This window comes from Neolamprologus brichardi, chromosome 3 (genome assembly GCF_056152115.1).
Source record: "Neolamprologus brichardi isolate AB-2024 chromosome 3, ASM5615211v1, whole genome shotgun sequence".
Lineage (NCBI taxonomy): Eukaryota > Metazoa > Chordata > Actinopteri > Cichliformes > Cichlidae > Neolamprologus > Neolamprologus brichardi.
In genome coordinates this window covers 22,619,574-22,635,000 of record NC_142106.1, presented here as the reverse complement: position 1 = coordinate 22,635,000, position 15,427 = coordinate 22,619,574, and the positions used below count along the sequence as shown (strand labels likewise).

The 15,427-nt window shown below is 37.8% G+C and overlaps 1 protein-coding gene across 2 annotated transcripts in view; it reads left to right on the top strand.

Annotated features, from left to right (window-relative positions):
• Positions 1-15,427, top strand: part of LOC102798181 (dachshund homolog 2-like) — a 112,654-nt gene that overhangs the window by 66,540 nt on the left and 30,687 nt on the right. For both annotated transcript variants that reach the window (XM_006803428.3, XM_087834907.1), the window contains exon 3: positions 8,586-8,696. In XM_006803428.3, the coding sequence (XP_006803491.1) occupies positions 8,586-8,696 (111 nt within the window). The remainder of the gene's footprint in view (positions 1-8,585; positions 8,697-15,427) is intronic.

Sequence of the window (15,427 nt, the reverse complement as noted above, 5' to 3'; positions counted from 1 at the left end):
TCTGCTGTTTGCATGGATCAGCCAATCAGAAGAAAGTTGGCTTACTGAGAGGATGGCTTATTTCAGATCAAGGTTAAACTGAGGAGCCATGCATACACCCAACATAAGATAAATGAGGATTATTTTTGAAGCGTGACTTTTGAACTTTAATCTGTAACTACAGACATGACTATGAAACTGGGATCATAACTACTGACTTTTAACAGGAAAGTGAACCCACAAACTTCAGGCAGTAAAAAATACAAATCAATCACACCAACACACAGACATCAACTTGAACAGTTAACAGAACATTAATAGTTAATGGAAGCTATAATAGCCATCACTAATAGGCGATGTATGTTCTTAAACATTCGTTTTTTGGGTATAAGGTGGACTTACATTTACCTGTAAAGAGCCTCTCATCATTACTAATGACTTTTAAACTTTCAGCTTTGCTTTGGTTTTGGGATGTAATCAAGTACTAAAAGCTCTAACTGGTGGCTTTATTAAGTATTAAATCGCTTAAATTGTTCATCTAATTAGACAGTAAAGTCCCAACAAATATTTATGAGGCCGACAGAACCCATAATCATTGATTTTTACTTCTGACCTTTAACCACTAAACTGCGAACTACCATTAAGCAGTTGACCGAATAGGCAATAACTTTTGACTGAATATGATGGTAAATCTTAGTAGGCAACAGAACCCCAAACTCTAATAGTCTAAACTAAATAATAAGTGTATATCATAGTGAATAGAGCCCTAATACTAGATTTCATTATATTACCCAAAGTTTACATCAAACATTGTCTTCAACGGGCTTTCAAATCTTGTTTCTATTTGACTCAAGTCCCTGACGTACAAACCCAGTTGTTATAGCAGTTCATAAAGAAACCTAATGGAAAAGTTTGTATTGATTCGGGAGAACAAATGCAATCCCCAAGCCTTCTAGTTTGAACTGTTCAAAGTCAAAGACTTTGCAAAAACAATCACTCTTCAGCTAGTGTCTATTTCCATTTGAAATAGCACAAAATGGCGGCTGCAAAATGGCTGCAAATGGGCATCGTGAACATTCAGTAAGAGCTAAAGATGGGCGACCTAAGTGCCAGAGTACTGAGCTGAAATCTATTTGACTCAGCACAAGAGCAATCGACTGCATTTGTAAATTGGCACTCTCGAGTGCTCGCCGGAAGAAAGCGAAGGGGAAAAACAAAAAAAAGCCAGAACAGTGTGTTTCTAAATTCAGAACACAAAGAGCAATTTCTCTGTTTTCCTGTTTGTTTTATTCAAAGTGTCACTCCATCTCTGAGAGCACGTTCAGAGCACTTCGTCAGAGATGTAGGTGCAGTGGATTAAATATTTACAACTGCAGCCAAATGGGGTGAGTTTCACGCGAGCTCGGGAGGGGGGTTCAGGACTGTTGAATATCACCCAACGGCCTCCACCAACAAACTCAAAGCTATTAAAGACTATCCAGACCCACTGTGGAGGACACTGTCAGATCTCATTTAGGATATCGCCTGCCATGTGGTGGATGCTTTTATCAAGAAAGGCCTTTCAGTAGCTAAAGAAGGTACATGTTTGTGATGCTAAGGAGTTAGTCCAACTATTGTATTATGTAGGACATGGACTTAAAGTTTTGTGTTTAGAAGTAGGTTTTGGGTGTAGCATGTGAAACGTAGCATGACGTTGAAAATAAAATCAAATAAAAACCACCCAGTCCTGGTTACCTAATTGATTAAGTCTTTATTGAACTTTGTCTTGCAAAAAGTTCCAAGTCTGGATTTTTGGATTTTCTGCTTGTGCTTTTTCAATAAGGAAAGATTAAACGACTAATGCAACATCGTTGCATGCAACAAACCCAAATCCCAACCTGCTATTGGCACTTTGGGGTATATTTAGGAAATATTCAGCAAATATGAATGTCTGTAATTTACAATTTCACAGACCTTGCAGTTGGAGGGAAGTTATGATACCATAAATTTGATTCTTGATGCTTAATAAAAGAATACATATACACACAGATCCTTCTTAACATTAAGATTCCATGTTAAATACTGTCTAGGTTTTCCTTTTGCTGCCATGATAATAACTTGAATAATGAGGTTTTCATTTACTAATATGTGCAAATGTTCTTACGCTGTGCAAGAAAAAAGCACTTAAGCAGAATTGTTGTTGGATTTATGACGTGTGTACTGGCCTGTCTTGTTCTTGCCACCATGCATATATTAGCAGATATCATCAGACTGCTTCTTATGTCAGTTTTCTACTTGGGTAGAGTCAAGGCACATATATAACATGTCATATTTACCCATTCACACACACTCAATACAAGCGTTTTTACCTAACATGCACACTCTGAATGCATTAGGAGTAACTTGGGTTTCAGTATCTTACCCAAGGATACTTCAGCATGCCAGGAATCGAACCACCAGCCTTCCAGTTAGTAGATGATCTACTGTACACAATCGCCTCAAGCTTACAGCAGCTAGTATTCCCAGGTGGTCTCCCATCCAAGTACTAACCCAACTGTGCTTTGATTCTGAGATCTGATGAGATCAGGTGTGCTCAGGGTGGTATGGCTGAAAGCCAGTGAGCGTACCAGGTGCCACAATTTGCAGCCAATCTGCATGCTCCCTGAACACTGCCAGAGAGTGCGATCTGACTGTGAAACCACACGCTCATTGGCTACTAACTTGTCAGTCACAAGTTATTAAACTCATTTGGAAAGTGTTTACTTAGGTCAACCTTGGCTACGTTCACACTGCAGGTCTTAATGCTCAATTCCGATTTTTTGATCAAATTCAATTTCTTTGTCTACTTGTTCACAATACTACAAATAAAATGTGACAGCAAACGCGCTCTAGTGTGAACGCTCAAAGCGGCCCGCATGCGCAAAAGAAGACGTCACACACAACGCGCTCTGTTTAGACCCAGAGCAAACAATATTGTTTGACTGATGGCCTTAATATAAAGTCTTGTTTCAGACTTTACGTTTCCCAATTTTGCTTTAAGTTATAAAGTTATTTTGTTATTTACATATGGCCTAATAATGATCCTTATTGCTGTTTTAGAGGAGCAGTGCTTCAAAGGATAGTTGCAGATTTTTGTCAGAATCTGCAGATTATACAGTACAAATAAAATGTTCACGTTTCTTCAATGTTGTCTTCCCAACAGTTTCACTAACATCGACACTGGATGGCCAGGAAGAGTTCACGATGTCTTATCGGGCGCTGATAATTGACGTCTGTCTTGTGTCAGTGACATAAAAGACGGATTTAATGCGACATGACCAGATATGGGTCGCATAGGGTCAGAAAAATTGGATTTGATGAGCTTTTGCCTGCAGTGTGAACGTAGCCTAAGAGAGCCGTTCTTCCCATTGACATATATCAGACCGGAAATCTTATTGGCACCACAGGTAACGCCCTCTGGTGGCTATTAAAAATGAATGCAAGTTCTAGAAACTTCCCGTTTTTCTTTATTTTTCAGACTCAGTAGCTATATCCATCTTCGACATTGTCTGACACTGGACATATCAGCGTGATTCATATTACTTCCCTGTGGTTTCATTGCTGTAGCCAATTGGTGTAAGTCACTCAAATAATTGGATTTTGTAACATAGGATAAACTTTATTTATTTAAAAATAAGATCTAAAAGCACAATGGTATATTTCCACATACTGAACAGTAGCCTATTAATATTACAGGCCAAACAGGCTAATAATAGCCTTTATGAATGTCATGCATGGAGTATTGCTGTAACAGATCCCGTTTTAGCAACTTTCGAACAGTAACGTTAACAGATTATTAATATTAAGTCACTTTATTTCTGGACACTAGTTTTTAAAAAGTTTAACACCATCTCAGTGCTGGTGGGAAAATCCTTGCGCTTTCTTACAATCTAGTCCTGACTTTTGCCAAGTTATGCTGATGATTCACTGTTTTCTCTATTGAGATCTGCTCTGTACTCCTTGTTTTTTCACTCCTCCTTTATCACTTCTCCTCTTCTCCTTTCCACCGTATGTCCTTCGGAAAGCATTACAATGCACAAGATGGAAAAAGAGATGGGTAAACGATGTGCAGACAACCCACAGGGGGATGCTGAAACACACGCACTTGAAGACAAACTGGAAAATATATATATTCCCTCTCTCTGTCCTACACATACACACACAGACACACACGGAGGCTATATGATGCGTGTGCCTTTGAAGCAGTCTGTCAATCAATCACACACTAATTCCCAAGGTTTCGTGGTCGCCATTAGGGACGGGGGTCGATGCTCGGTAACCGTGGACACAGCGGACAGCCATTGATCTGAGATAGGAAGAGAGAGAGCTGTGTGTGTGTGTGTGTGTGTGCGTGCATGTGCGTGTTTGATAGTCATGATGGAGAACAGTATTGTGGCTCTGGCTTTGCTATTGATCGTCTTCTGGTTGCATTGAGGCGGAGCGGGCGTTCTGACTCTGTATCTGAGTGTGTGTGTACATGGAGATCAAATGTGTGTGCGTGTCCACCCATGTGTGTTTCCTGTATCTGTAAATGCAACTCTGTGTGTGTGTGTGTCAAGGTGTTCCTCAGAGTAATCAATGTGTAAATGCAGTCCTGACCCCACAGAGGGACTCCATTTTCTATTTTAACCCCATCCCCTTGTACCTCTCTTTGTTTTCTAATCCCAAGCGTTCATTCTCAAATTTGAAAAACTTGAACATTGACTTGACTTCAACTTTCAACGCAACAAAATTAAAGTGACTTATTTATGTTCTGTTCTTGTGCCCACAAGTACAGGACAAAATATCTCAACAACCTTTTTTCAGATGACAACTATTAATGAATAATAAGTCTGTCATTCAGACGACAACAAATACAGATACCATCCATCCATTTTCTTCCATTTGTCCAATTAAGGGTGAAAGTGGGTTGGAGGTGGGGTACACCCTGGACAGGTTGCCACTCAGGGCTAACACAGAGAGACAGACAACCATTCACACCTATGAGCAATCCAGATGGTGAATTCAAAGTGTTTAAAGTGGGTTTAACTGACTGTCACTGTTTCTGCATGGGTTCTGTCCGGGTACTTGTGGCATCCAGTCTCATCAAAATATTCAACTTAAAGGTACAAACCTAAATTTGTTGTTGCATTGGTCTAAAGTCAGGCATCAGAATTCATCATGAGGGCAACATAACCATCAGCCTGAGGAAAGTCAGTTCATTCATTGATTAGTATACCATTTTAAGGATTCAACCTCAGAGAGACACAAGTACATGTGCAAACTTTTATGTCAGTCCAGCTAACTCAAATCAACAAATGCTAAATTCATTGTTGCAATAGAGGAAAAGTCAGAGGTTTTGACATGTTTCATTTGGGAAAATTAACACAGTGTCACACATATTCACCTAACAATTGTACATTCCTGAATGAAGTGGTACGAATTTCGTTGACACATTGACACTGTCGTGGGTAAAGAGCCACATATTTTCTTCAAATCTTTCCCATAATATAGTTTTGTTTCATGCTTCTTCGTTCTTTCCCTTTTCCCCATAAAACAGCAAGTTTTTCCTTTCACTTTTTTTTTTTAAATCTATCTGACCTTCTTTCCTTTATCAGTCCCACTTTTTCCCATGCCATTCCCCTTTTTTCCATTTTCAAACTCCCTTTCTGTGTTTGGGCCTTCCTTCATATCGTCTTGTCTGAATGTTTTTCTTCATTCTTCCTAATAGAAGACTTGTTGTCTTCACTTTTTCCCCTTGAACTATCTCTAAGGTATTTCACCCATTAAATGAAAGATTAATAATAATAATATACACAACATCTCAGTTGTGTATATTAAATTACAAAAGCTATTTCTTGAATTTATACATAATTATTTTAATCATAGAAATCAAATCATAGAAAATTACGTGACGTGATTTAATTTAGAGTCATGTGCTTTCTTTAGCGTTTTTGAGCAGCAGTTTGATGGCGTCGACTCAAGAAAAAAAACTTATTTTTCCCCTCTTTTTTTCCATCATCTTTCTTCATTTCATCCTCCTCCTCCTCTCTCAGCAGGCAGCAGACAATACGTCTGGTCACTCTCCCTCAGGCTCTCTGAATAGACCTCTGTCTTTCTTTCGGTCGCTCTTTCTTTCTGCTCGATCTGTTGTTTTTGCCGTTTGTGGACTGATTAACAGTCCGAGTCATTGTGTGCTGAAGAGGAATTTCAGTTTTGGCTTTGCCCAAGTTTTCTTTTTCTTTGATGTGCAGTGTTTTTTAAAAACTGGAACTGACAAATATGTAAATGTTTTGTCATATCACCGGGTCCCAAAGCAGGTATGATGTCCAGTCTGTACAGCTTTTGCCCCGAACTCAGGGATGTTTTTATTTATTTTATTTGCTACATTTCTCGTATTTGCTACATTTGCATAAGAGAAATGTCACATTTTCATAATTTTTTTTGATAATTAAAAAGCCATTTAATTTTCTGTCAGAGAATATTTCCCTTCACAAGTGTTACTTTATATTATATATTATAAAAAGTGTGAAAACCTATGAGTCAAAATTGATCTAATGCCAAAGCTAATGGTTATTTTCCATATTATTTCAATATTGTACTGCATTCTGCTATTATAGTATAATATATATATTATTATTATTATTATTATATATTTTCTTAAATAATCCATTGTTTTTTTTCTTTTGGTCTGAAAACTGCCTCCTCATCCACAGGATAAGATGAAATGCACTGTATTGATCTAAAAGTGGATAAACTCTTGGGTTAAAGCAGCCAAACCATAAGCAATAGCAGAATAGCTCAATGAAATGAAATAAAATAAAATAACACAAAACCAAAATAGCTCCATAAAGTTTCTGCCTTTTTCAGCTTATTGTGTTCAATGTTTTGGTAATGTTTTATACAGTTAGCATTTTACACCTAATAATTTTGATAATAAAGTAAAATTAAGTAAAAAGATAAAGAGATAGACACAATAAAATAAACAGGCCGTTTTAAAATGACAGAAACAGAAAGCCCATTTAAATACACAAGTTTCTAACTGCTTTTTAAGAGTCCCAGCGGAGGTCATTAAATAAGAATCTAAATAAATAATAGAACAAAAAAAGTGAATGTAATACAAAAAGGAACTTACTAAGTTAAAAACTGAAAAAAACAGGAGTTACAAGATATATATAAAAAATCCAGTGGATGAGTTTTGTGCTTATTAATAACTGCAATAACTGCAAATTTAATGAATCTAAACATCACAATAACCTTGAAGGTGATAGGACTCACAGTGCTCACCCTTTCTATCTATTAATCAATATAACAATCATGGGTTCACTCCAATACCCTGTGCAGGAAATGTACTTTTTTATTGTACATTTGCTGACTTATAGGACATTCAATTAAAATATTTTGATAAATGTTTCTTTTCACTTCTGAATTATGGAGATAAATATTTGTATATTAAAGCATTACATATACACATCCACACAATGTTAAGCTGGTAGAGACAGTTATAACTGCTTCATGTGCTGCTGGGGAGCTTAACTTTGGAAAACAAATCCACCTGTTACGAGTACATAAATGTGCTTAGTTACTTCTGATTAAAGATCGGGTCTAGTTTAACCTGCACACAACTTCCTCTCCTCCACACCTCCCCCTCCTCCCTCATCCATCCCTCCATCCTGCTTTAAATTAAATTTCAAACAACCCCCTCCCCCCTTTTCCCTTCCCCCTTTTCCCCCTCCATCCCTCTATCTTATTTTCTTTATAGCGTACAGACAACTGTACTGTGTGTAATGGACATTCCTCCAAAGCCGTCAACCGTGACCGGGGCAAAACCAACTGACCTCCACACACAAACACACACACACACACACACACACACACACACACACACACACACACACACACACGGATAGCAGTGATAAGCATGCATGCATTCCCTCACATTCACATTTATACATGAAAGCAAACTGTACATACACACTCAGCACAATGCAAAAGCTCACGTGCACACTCACACACATAATAGGGGTTTTACACAATAAGACACACACACACGCACAGACACACAGGGTCATCTCTCTCACTCTGCTGGTTGTTGTGTATAGAAGTCAGTTCCAGGTCAGTGCACAGAGCCAGGGATCTTAGTTCATACAAAAGGGTGTGTGTGTGTGTGTGGTGGGGGGGCAGTGTGTGTGTGTGGGGGGGGGGCAGTGTGTGTGTGTGGGGGATATCTCCCTGTATGCGTGTTACATTCTGCATGTGCATGTGTATCAGCGAATACACATCAGGCCCAAGGCTCCTGAAACTGCGCTCACAACCTAAAACATTTCAGCAAAACACTGGCACTGAAAAGAAAATTTGACAGCGACAGCCCGGTGCAAGCATCTGTGTGTGTGTGTGTGTGTGTGTGTGTGTGTGTGTGTGTGTGTGTGTCCCAGCTTGCTGCAAGTCATCATGGGTAAAGGCAGGTAGGACTTGGGAGGTCCGAGGACGCTGTAACAAGTGTTGCGATTGGTTATTCGTGAGAAATGGTTGAACTTGACTGGCATGACGGTGAGCCTGAAGAGCTATGCCATGATGAAACTAACCGTGTGTGTGTTTGTGTGTTTCAGGCCTGACAGCTGCAGCCATGGCCGAGCTCCAGAAGCTTCAGAAGATGAAGATGATGATGAGCCTCCAGAACGGTAATGAGTCAGACAACGAGGACTTACACTCCAATACAGGTAAGACAAACACACACACAAACAAACACACACTTACATTAGCATCCAAAGTTATTGGGTACATTTCAAGTCTAGTTAGTCAACTGTTTCTGGAAAGTTTCTGTGAATATCGGTGCTAAATTGGTGGTAAATTTGAGTTTTTCAGCCCAGGTTCTTTTATTATGCAGCATAATGAACACTAGCCTGTTTATTTTGCAGATGTTAACATCATTTAGCAGCTTATGATATAGAAAGAGCGAGCTCATTGCTTTCGAATTCGTTTGCTTTTCTGCAATTCCATGGAGGGATTATTGTATTTTAAACCAGGCTAAACTGGCAAGCTGGAGACCTAAATGAATAAGCCTGACCACTTAACCGTTTACAGTAAAGTGACAAACGTGAAGCAAACAATTAACAACCAGCGACGGACTCGGCCATTTGCAGACAGCTACAAACTGCTAAAAGCTAATTCAGCATACTTTAAAAGGTTATGTTTGCCCAAGTCTAAACAAATAATTAACTGTATCCATGGCACCATTAATGCACACCCCCACTGCTACACTCTCTGTCGCACACACACATACTCCCTTTTGTAAGGTCTAAGATCCATGGCTCTGTGCACTACAGAAAAAAGGGCTTGTGATGTAGCGCACAGCCAAGTACTGTAATTAAATCCATGGCACATTAAACTTGTAATCTCTAAATAATAAGTGCGATGAAATCAATTAATAACAACTCTTTAGCTTTTTAAAATACTAAGGCACACACACACACACACTTTTCCATCTATAAATGAATAATTATGAAACCCAGCAGCTTTGAAAGCAATAAACTGTTAGGTAATCAACAAAAAAAGGAAAGTGCAAAGTAAAATGCAATGTAAGTGTAAAAATATTACGATATGTGTGAAAATGAGCCAGTCTTCAACAATGACCTGAAAAGACTTTAGTTCTTGCTAATCATTCAGCCTGCTCGCCTCACTTTTTCAAAAACTGTGGTGTAAACCGACACGGATCAGTAAATGTAAGAGTGGACTGTCAGAACACAGGTGTTATGTGGAAGTCTCCAGGGACACAAGTACATGGTCATAAGAAGTGTTTAAAGACTCCAGGAGCCAGCTTTAATGAAAGTTGGTCACAGATGGTGTTATTTTGTATAAATTAGTTATTTTGCGTTTATTTCTGAGTATGTTCAGTCACTTGAAATTCATAGGTGCTCACAAGCCAGACAAGAACTGTATAGGTACAACATAAAATATACAATGTAATGTGAAGATAAAGAGCTGAATTCATGAAACTTAAGGGTTGAAAATAAAGTAAAAAAGATTCTAATTAATGCTAACAGTGCTTGATAAAGTTATTTTCAAAAGAATTAGTTTTTATTTTAAAGAAATGTGGTTAAAAAAATACTCAAGTAAAAAAAAAAAAACTGCTTATTGTAGTATATACAGGAAAAGGAAAGTATACCGTCTTTCTAAGGTTGTACTTATCAAGATGTATTAAAAATTCTAAAACCTAAGCTGAAGACCAACATGACATATTACACTGTGTCAAAATTATTTAATAGAAACGAAGCCATTCTGTTGTAGATTTGCTGCTGTGCTTGGGATCATTGCCCTGTTGCAGTTTAAACCTAAGTTAAACCAAACTTTAGCCATCAGACTGACCCATAAGGGCCTTACGTTTGACCCCAGAGTCAATGAGTTCATGTCAACTCATTGGCTGCAAAGTGCCTGGGTCCTGTGGCTGCAAAACAAGCGCAAATCATCACCTCTCTAACTACCATGCTTTACAGTTGGTGTGAAGTCTTTGTGGCAAATATGTTGCTGTGCATTATTGTTAAAGAACTCCACTTTGGTCTGCACCATCTAACCAACTTAGAAGTCTTGAAGTTTGTTCATATGAAACCAAAGTCACACTGTCATTTTGTTTTTAGAGATTAAAATTGTTTGGAATTTAACCCTTTAACCTTTAATCCTTTAACCCTTCCCAGATGGTTGGACAGCAAATTTGCTTTTCTAAGATTATTACTGATATCGTTCCTTCTTGACTTTGTGTTAACACACACCTGAATGCTTCTGACCAAAACTTCAGCTTCCGTAGAAGTGCTCTATACTGACGATCAGTTAATCCAGAGGGTGAGTAGCAGCCGTGTGTTGCCAGGTTCTGTTCTTAATTGGGTAAGCCTTGGTAAATATGCCCAACCTTACTGTGGAGTGGTGGTATTTATTAAAAAAAAGACAAGTCAATTGCACATCTAAAACAACATAAATTAATGAAGAACCTTTACAGATATAACAATGATTTAAAAATAATAATAATAATAATAATAATAACAGTCAAGTTGTGCTTTGGTAGTGTAGTCTGTTACTCTCATCTTATTTGAATTTCAGTACACCACAAACAAAATTTGGGATCAGGGGAAATCATTAAATTGCAACTCTTTAAGAATTCTGCTCTCAAATCACCAGATTGTACTGATTTCTGCCTTTTTGTTAATGTAAAACCTCCATTTACTTTCATTTTGAGGTCCCTGAAGATCGATTAACACCATTTAAAGTTTCTTGTCTGCCTGATGACTGCAGGGTAAAGCAAAAAAAGACAGAAGACATGAAAGGAAATAAAAGACAGACAAAAGAAAAAGAATACTTCAGACAAAAGTAATGAAACTTAACCTGAGTGCCTGAATTCCATGGAAATTTGCTCATCTCTTATGTAAGTTCTGGTCAGATTACAGCCTGACAATAGCTGAAACATTAAACAAATGTATTAATCAGTCATTTTTTTAAATTTATAAGTATTATGTTTTAGTCCTTTTTCATAGGTAACTTAGCAACACACGTGTTTTCCGGCTCAGTCAATCTCTGCTGTGTTTGCTTCTCTGAATTATTAAAAAGACAGAAAACAAAAAGCAAAAGGAAAAGAAAGGAGAGAGCGTGGGGTCCTTCCTTCTGTTTCCACCCAGACTCTCCTGTTTCTATTTTTCTTTCTCTTCCTTTTCTTCAGCTGACCTGGCAAATGGGCCGATAGAGTTACTCTATTCTCTCATTTTATTCTGTCGTTTTTTATTTATTCCTTCCTGCTCGTCTCTGTGTTCTTCTCCTTCTTTTATTTCATTCAGAGTGATTTTTTTCTTCTTTGTTTTGTTTTGTGAGTGCGTGGAAAGCCTTCTTTTCATTGTCCGACCTTGTTTTCTTTGTAAGGGACACTCACACCGGCCTGGGAAACTGTGGCAGACAATAGCGCAGAGGAACGAAATGAAAAAGAAAATAAAGCGAGGGGAAAAATGGATTCACGAGGAAAGAAAGGGATATTTAGGGCGAGAGGAAAAGGGAAGAAAAAGAAGAGACATTTTGCTGTTTTGATGGGTGAAAGTCGATCGCTCGGGCTTTTCCAGATCATGGTGACAGTCACTGTTTTTTTTTATTTACCTATTTGTATTTCCTCTCATTAAAAAATGAGAAAAACACAGATTGGAATGATGGAAAAATGAGAAGGACCAATTTATGTGTGAATGGAAACTATATCTTTTTTTTCAATGGAAGAACGAGGAAGAGGAAGTTTAGAAAACAATGGCAGACATGGGAGGAGAGGAAGTGCAATAGAAAGGACAGAAGAAACAAGAACTTGAAATAACGTGTTCGTGAGGAGCTGCGCAATTCATATATTTGAATTAATCGCAGGTTTATTCATAAATACAACGCAATTTTTTATATTTTTTTTAAGCCCACTGTCGACACCAGCAGGCAGAAGGATAAGAAAATAATTACAGAAGCGTTTTGCACATGAGGACATATGCATTAAAACAGAGAGTGCTGGATGGTAGGATGAACCTGTTTACGACCCTGACCCACATTCTTTATAAGCTCGGGATCTTGATATCGCCGTGCTTGTCATTCCTGTCCACTCAAAGACATTACATGTAATATAGCAAGCAAACATAAAATATAGAAAATATAAAAATTGTGATTCTCCTTATTTTTACTCATAAGGTTAATTTTTAGATGTTGCCTTCAACTTCGAAATCAAAAATCATCCCTTGGACAAGATACCAAAATGGCAGATAATTATTGGTGCGAGTTGTTTGAAAGACCATCAACCAGCAAGCAGAACCTAACAGTGAGTACCTCAGAGGGACAAAGTTAGAGACGCAAGGCTTGGATGGTTTGAAAAGGAGGGATAGTTGATATATTGGACAAAGGATGTTGAAGAGGAAGAGCTCAAACGGGTTACATGGATGTAGCGAAGGAGGACATGCAGAGGAGGATGCTAGAAGTAAGGTGATATGGAGGAAGATGATCCACTGTGGTGACCAGTGTTGGTCAAGTTACTTAAAAAAGTAATCAGTAACTAATTACTGATTACTTCCCCAAAAACGTAATCCTGTTACTTTACTGATTACTTATTTTCAAAAGTAATTAATTATTTAGTTACTTAGTTACTTTTTAAAAACACGATTTACAACCTGAATAGGTGATAAAGAAATAGATCTTTCAGCCCAATTCTACTTTTTCTGCATAATCCATCATACAAAATGTAATCAAATGGAAAAGTCTCTTTTTAAAACTTGTTTTATTAGTTTTAATCTTTTAACTTTATGCATCAAGCAAAAATTTAATTATATGCAACATTCTCTGACTGGAAGAAATTTGTTTAATATTTAAACTTATTTTCTGCACATTCCAGCACATAAAATATATTTTTTTGTGTGTTTACACTCACTCTTTCAAATAGATGCAAGTAAAACACAGCAGAAAATAAATAAAGTCAAAGACTCAGCGGTCCTTTTGCTCTATTTACACCTGTAAAGCAGGAGTAGGGTAGGCGGAGGTTTACCCTGGTGCAGGTGTGCCGCAGCGGTCAGTTGAAGAATCCGCGAGTTTCTCTGTGAATTTCCCATTATGTCGTAGCGCACTCGGTGCTTGCTCGGAAGTTTAGGGGTTTTTTCCGCTGTAAAAAGAAGTTTTCTTCCCACGCAAATGCTAATGGACGCTAATGTTTTTGTCACTTTTTATGGAATCAAACTTAAAGTAAGGTCAGTACTTCCACGTTTTAAACGCTGCACGCTCATACTCTCTCCCGCACTCGATATATTATCCATTGTTGATCTGCCCACAGCTGTTGTCATGAACGTCGCACTCGCTTACGTCACTGTCATGAGACATTCTCGCAAAAAAATCACGGTTTTAGTAACGCAGCGTGCTTACGGGAAAGTAACGGTAATCTAATTACCGTTTTTGCAATAGTAATCCCTTACTTTACTCGTTACTTGAAAAAGTAATCAGATTACAGTGGTGACCTCTAAAGGCAGAAACCAAAAGAAGAGGAAGACAGTTCTTGGCTTTAAAAGCATGTCACACGTGTATAACAATTAAAGAACAAATGCTATAAGTGTACACAAATGGTGTAAACTGTCCATGGTTCAAGAGACCACCCCCTCTGATTGCTCACCCGAATCTTCTTTTTCTGCCGCCTTCTTGAGGAGAGAGGACAGTTGACATGCTGCTGCAGAGTTAAACCTTTGCATCGTCGGCCCGCAGTTATTTCTGTATCATTAACCAACATGAAACCTGACATTTAAATCATAGCGCAACACTTTTTGTGCCATCCTGTGAGTCACATCAGCACATTTAAAGTCTTCTTTTTTAAATGTCATTTCACATCACGCCATTTGTTTGTCCACACTGATGTTTTGTGTGACGGTGTGATTTGGTGTGTAGATGCAGATGTTCCACAGTGTCACACTGGAAATAAAACACTGAAGGTGGAGGTGAGAAAGAAGATGGAGTTAATAAAACCTATGAGGAGGAAAAACTGCAAATACTTCATAGCAACATGATGATTTTATATAGAGCAACTTTGTGGCAGCAGCTTTGGTTACAGGTTTGTATAAAGTGCTTGTAACCTGACTTATGTCTCCATGGCAGCTTCTAACAATTGAACAGTGAGAACATGTGAGACGCTGGGCCAAAGCATGTCAGCAAAATTACTCTAACTCACGTGTTAGGTTGTTTGTGTCAAGTTAGAAAAGCAAACAAGTGTTTTTTCTGTATAGAAATGGGGATAAATACTAAATAACAAATCAATAAATATGTTGAATCCTGGATATGGATTTGTAAGCAATGAAATTTGAAATAAGTAGGTAGGAACAGGAAAACTATAAACTTCATCCTACTCCTTTTCAAGCACACACATTCTGTAGACATCGATATATACATGATGATTTTTAAGTTTTGTTTTTTCTCTTGTTATTTCAATTATATTTGCATGTTTGAAATAAATCACATCTGTCTAATATAAATGAATGAAATCAAAATGAATTTTTGAACAAGAGCAGTGTTATTTCAGTGAGGATTACTCAAATTAAAAGGGCCATAAACTCAAGAGTGAGAGATGAACACATGGGCAATTACTATTAAACCACATTGAGATGATATTTTCTTGGTATTCACAAAGGAAGGTAATGCCATATCTCATTATTTTTCAAATCTGCCTCTAATTGTTTTATTAATGGAGAAAGAGCTACATTACTCTAACTCCTGCTGATTATTATAGAGCTGCTGTGATAGGAGACAAAATCACTAATTAGATTATGTTTGCAAACGTTCACTGTAGTGAAGGAAGCAGTTAATGTATAAACAGTACATTTGCATAATGACTGAAACTACTAGCACTGACGGTGAAAGTTTAACCTTTTAAAGCACAACTTTTCCTTTGAAGGTGACTAGTGCCTGCAGCCCAGCACAGTCTCTA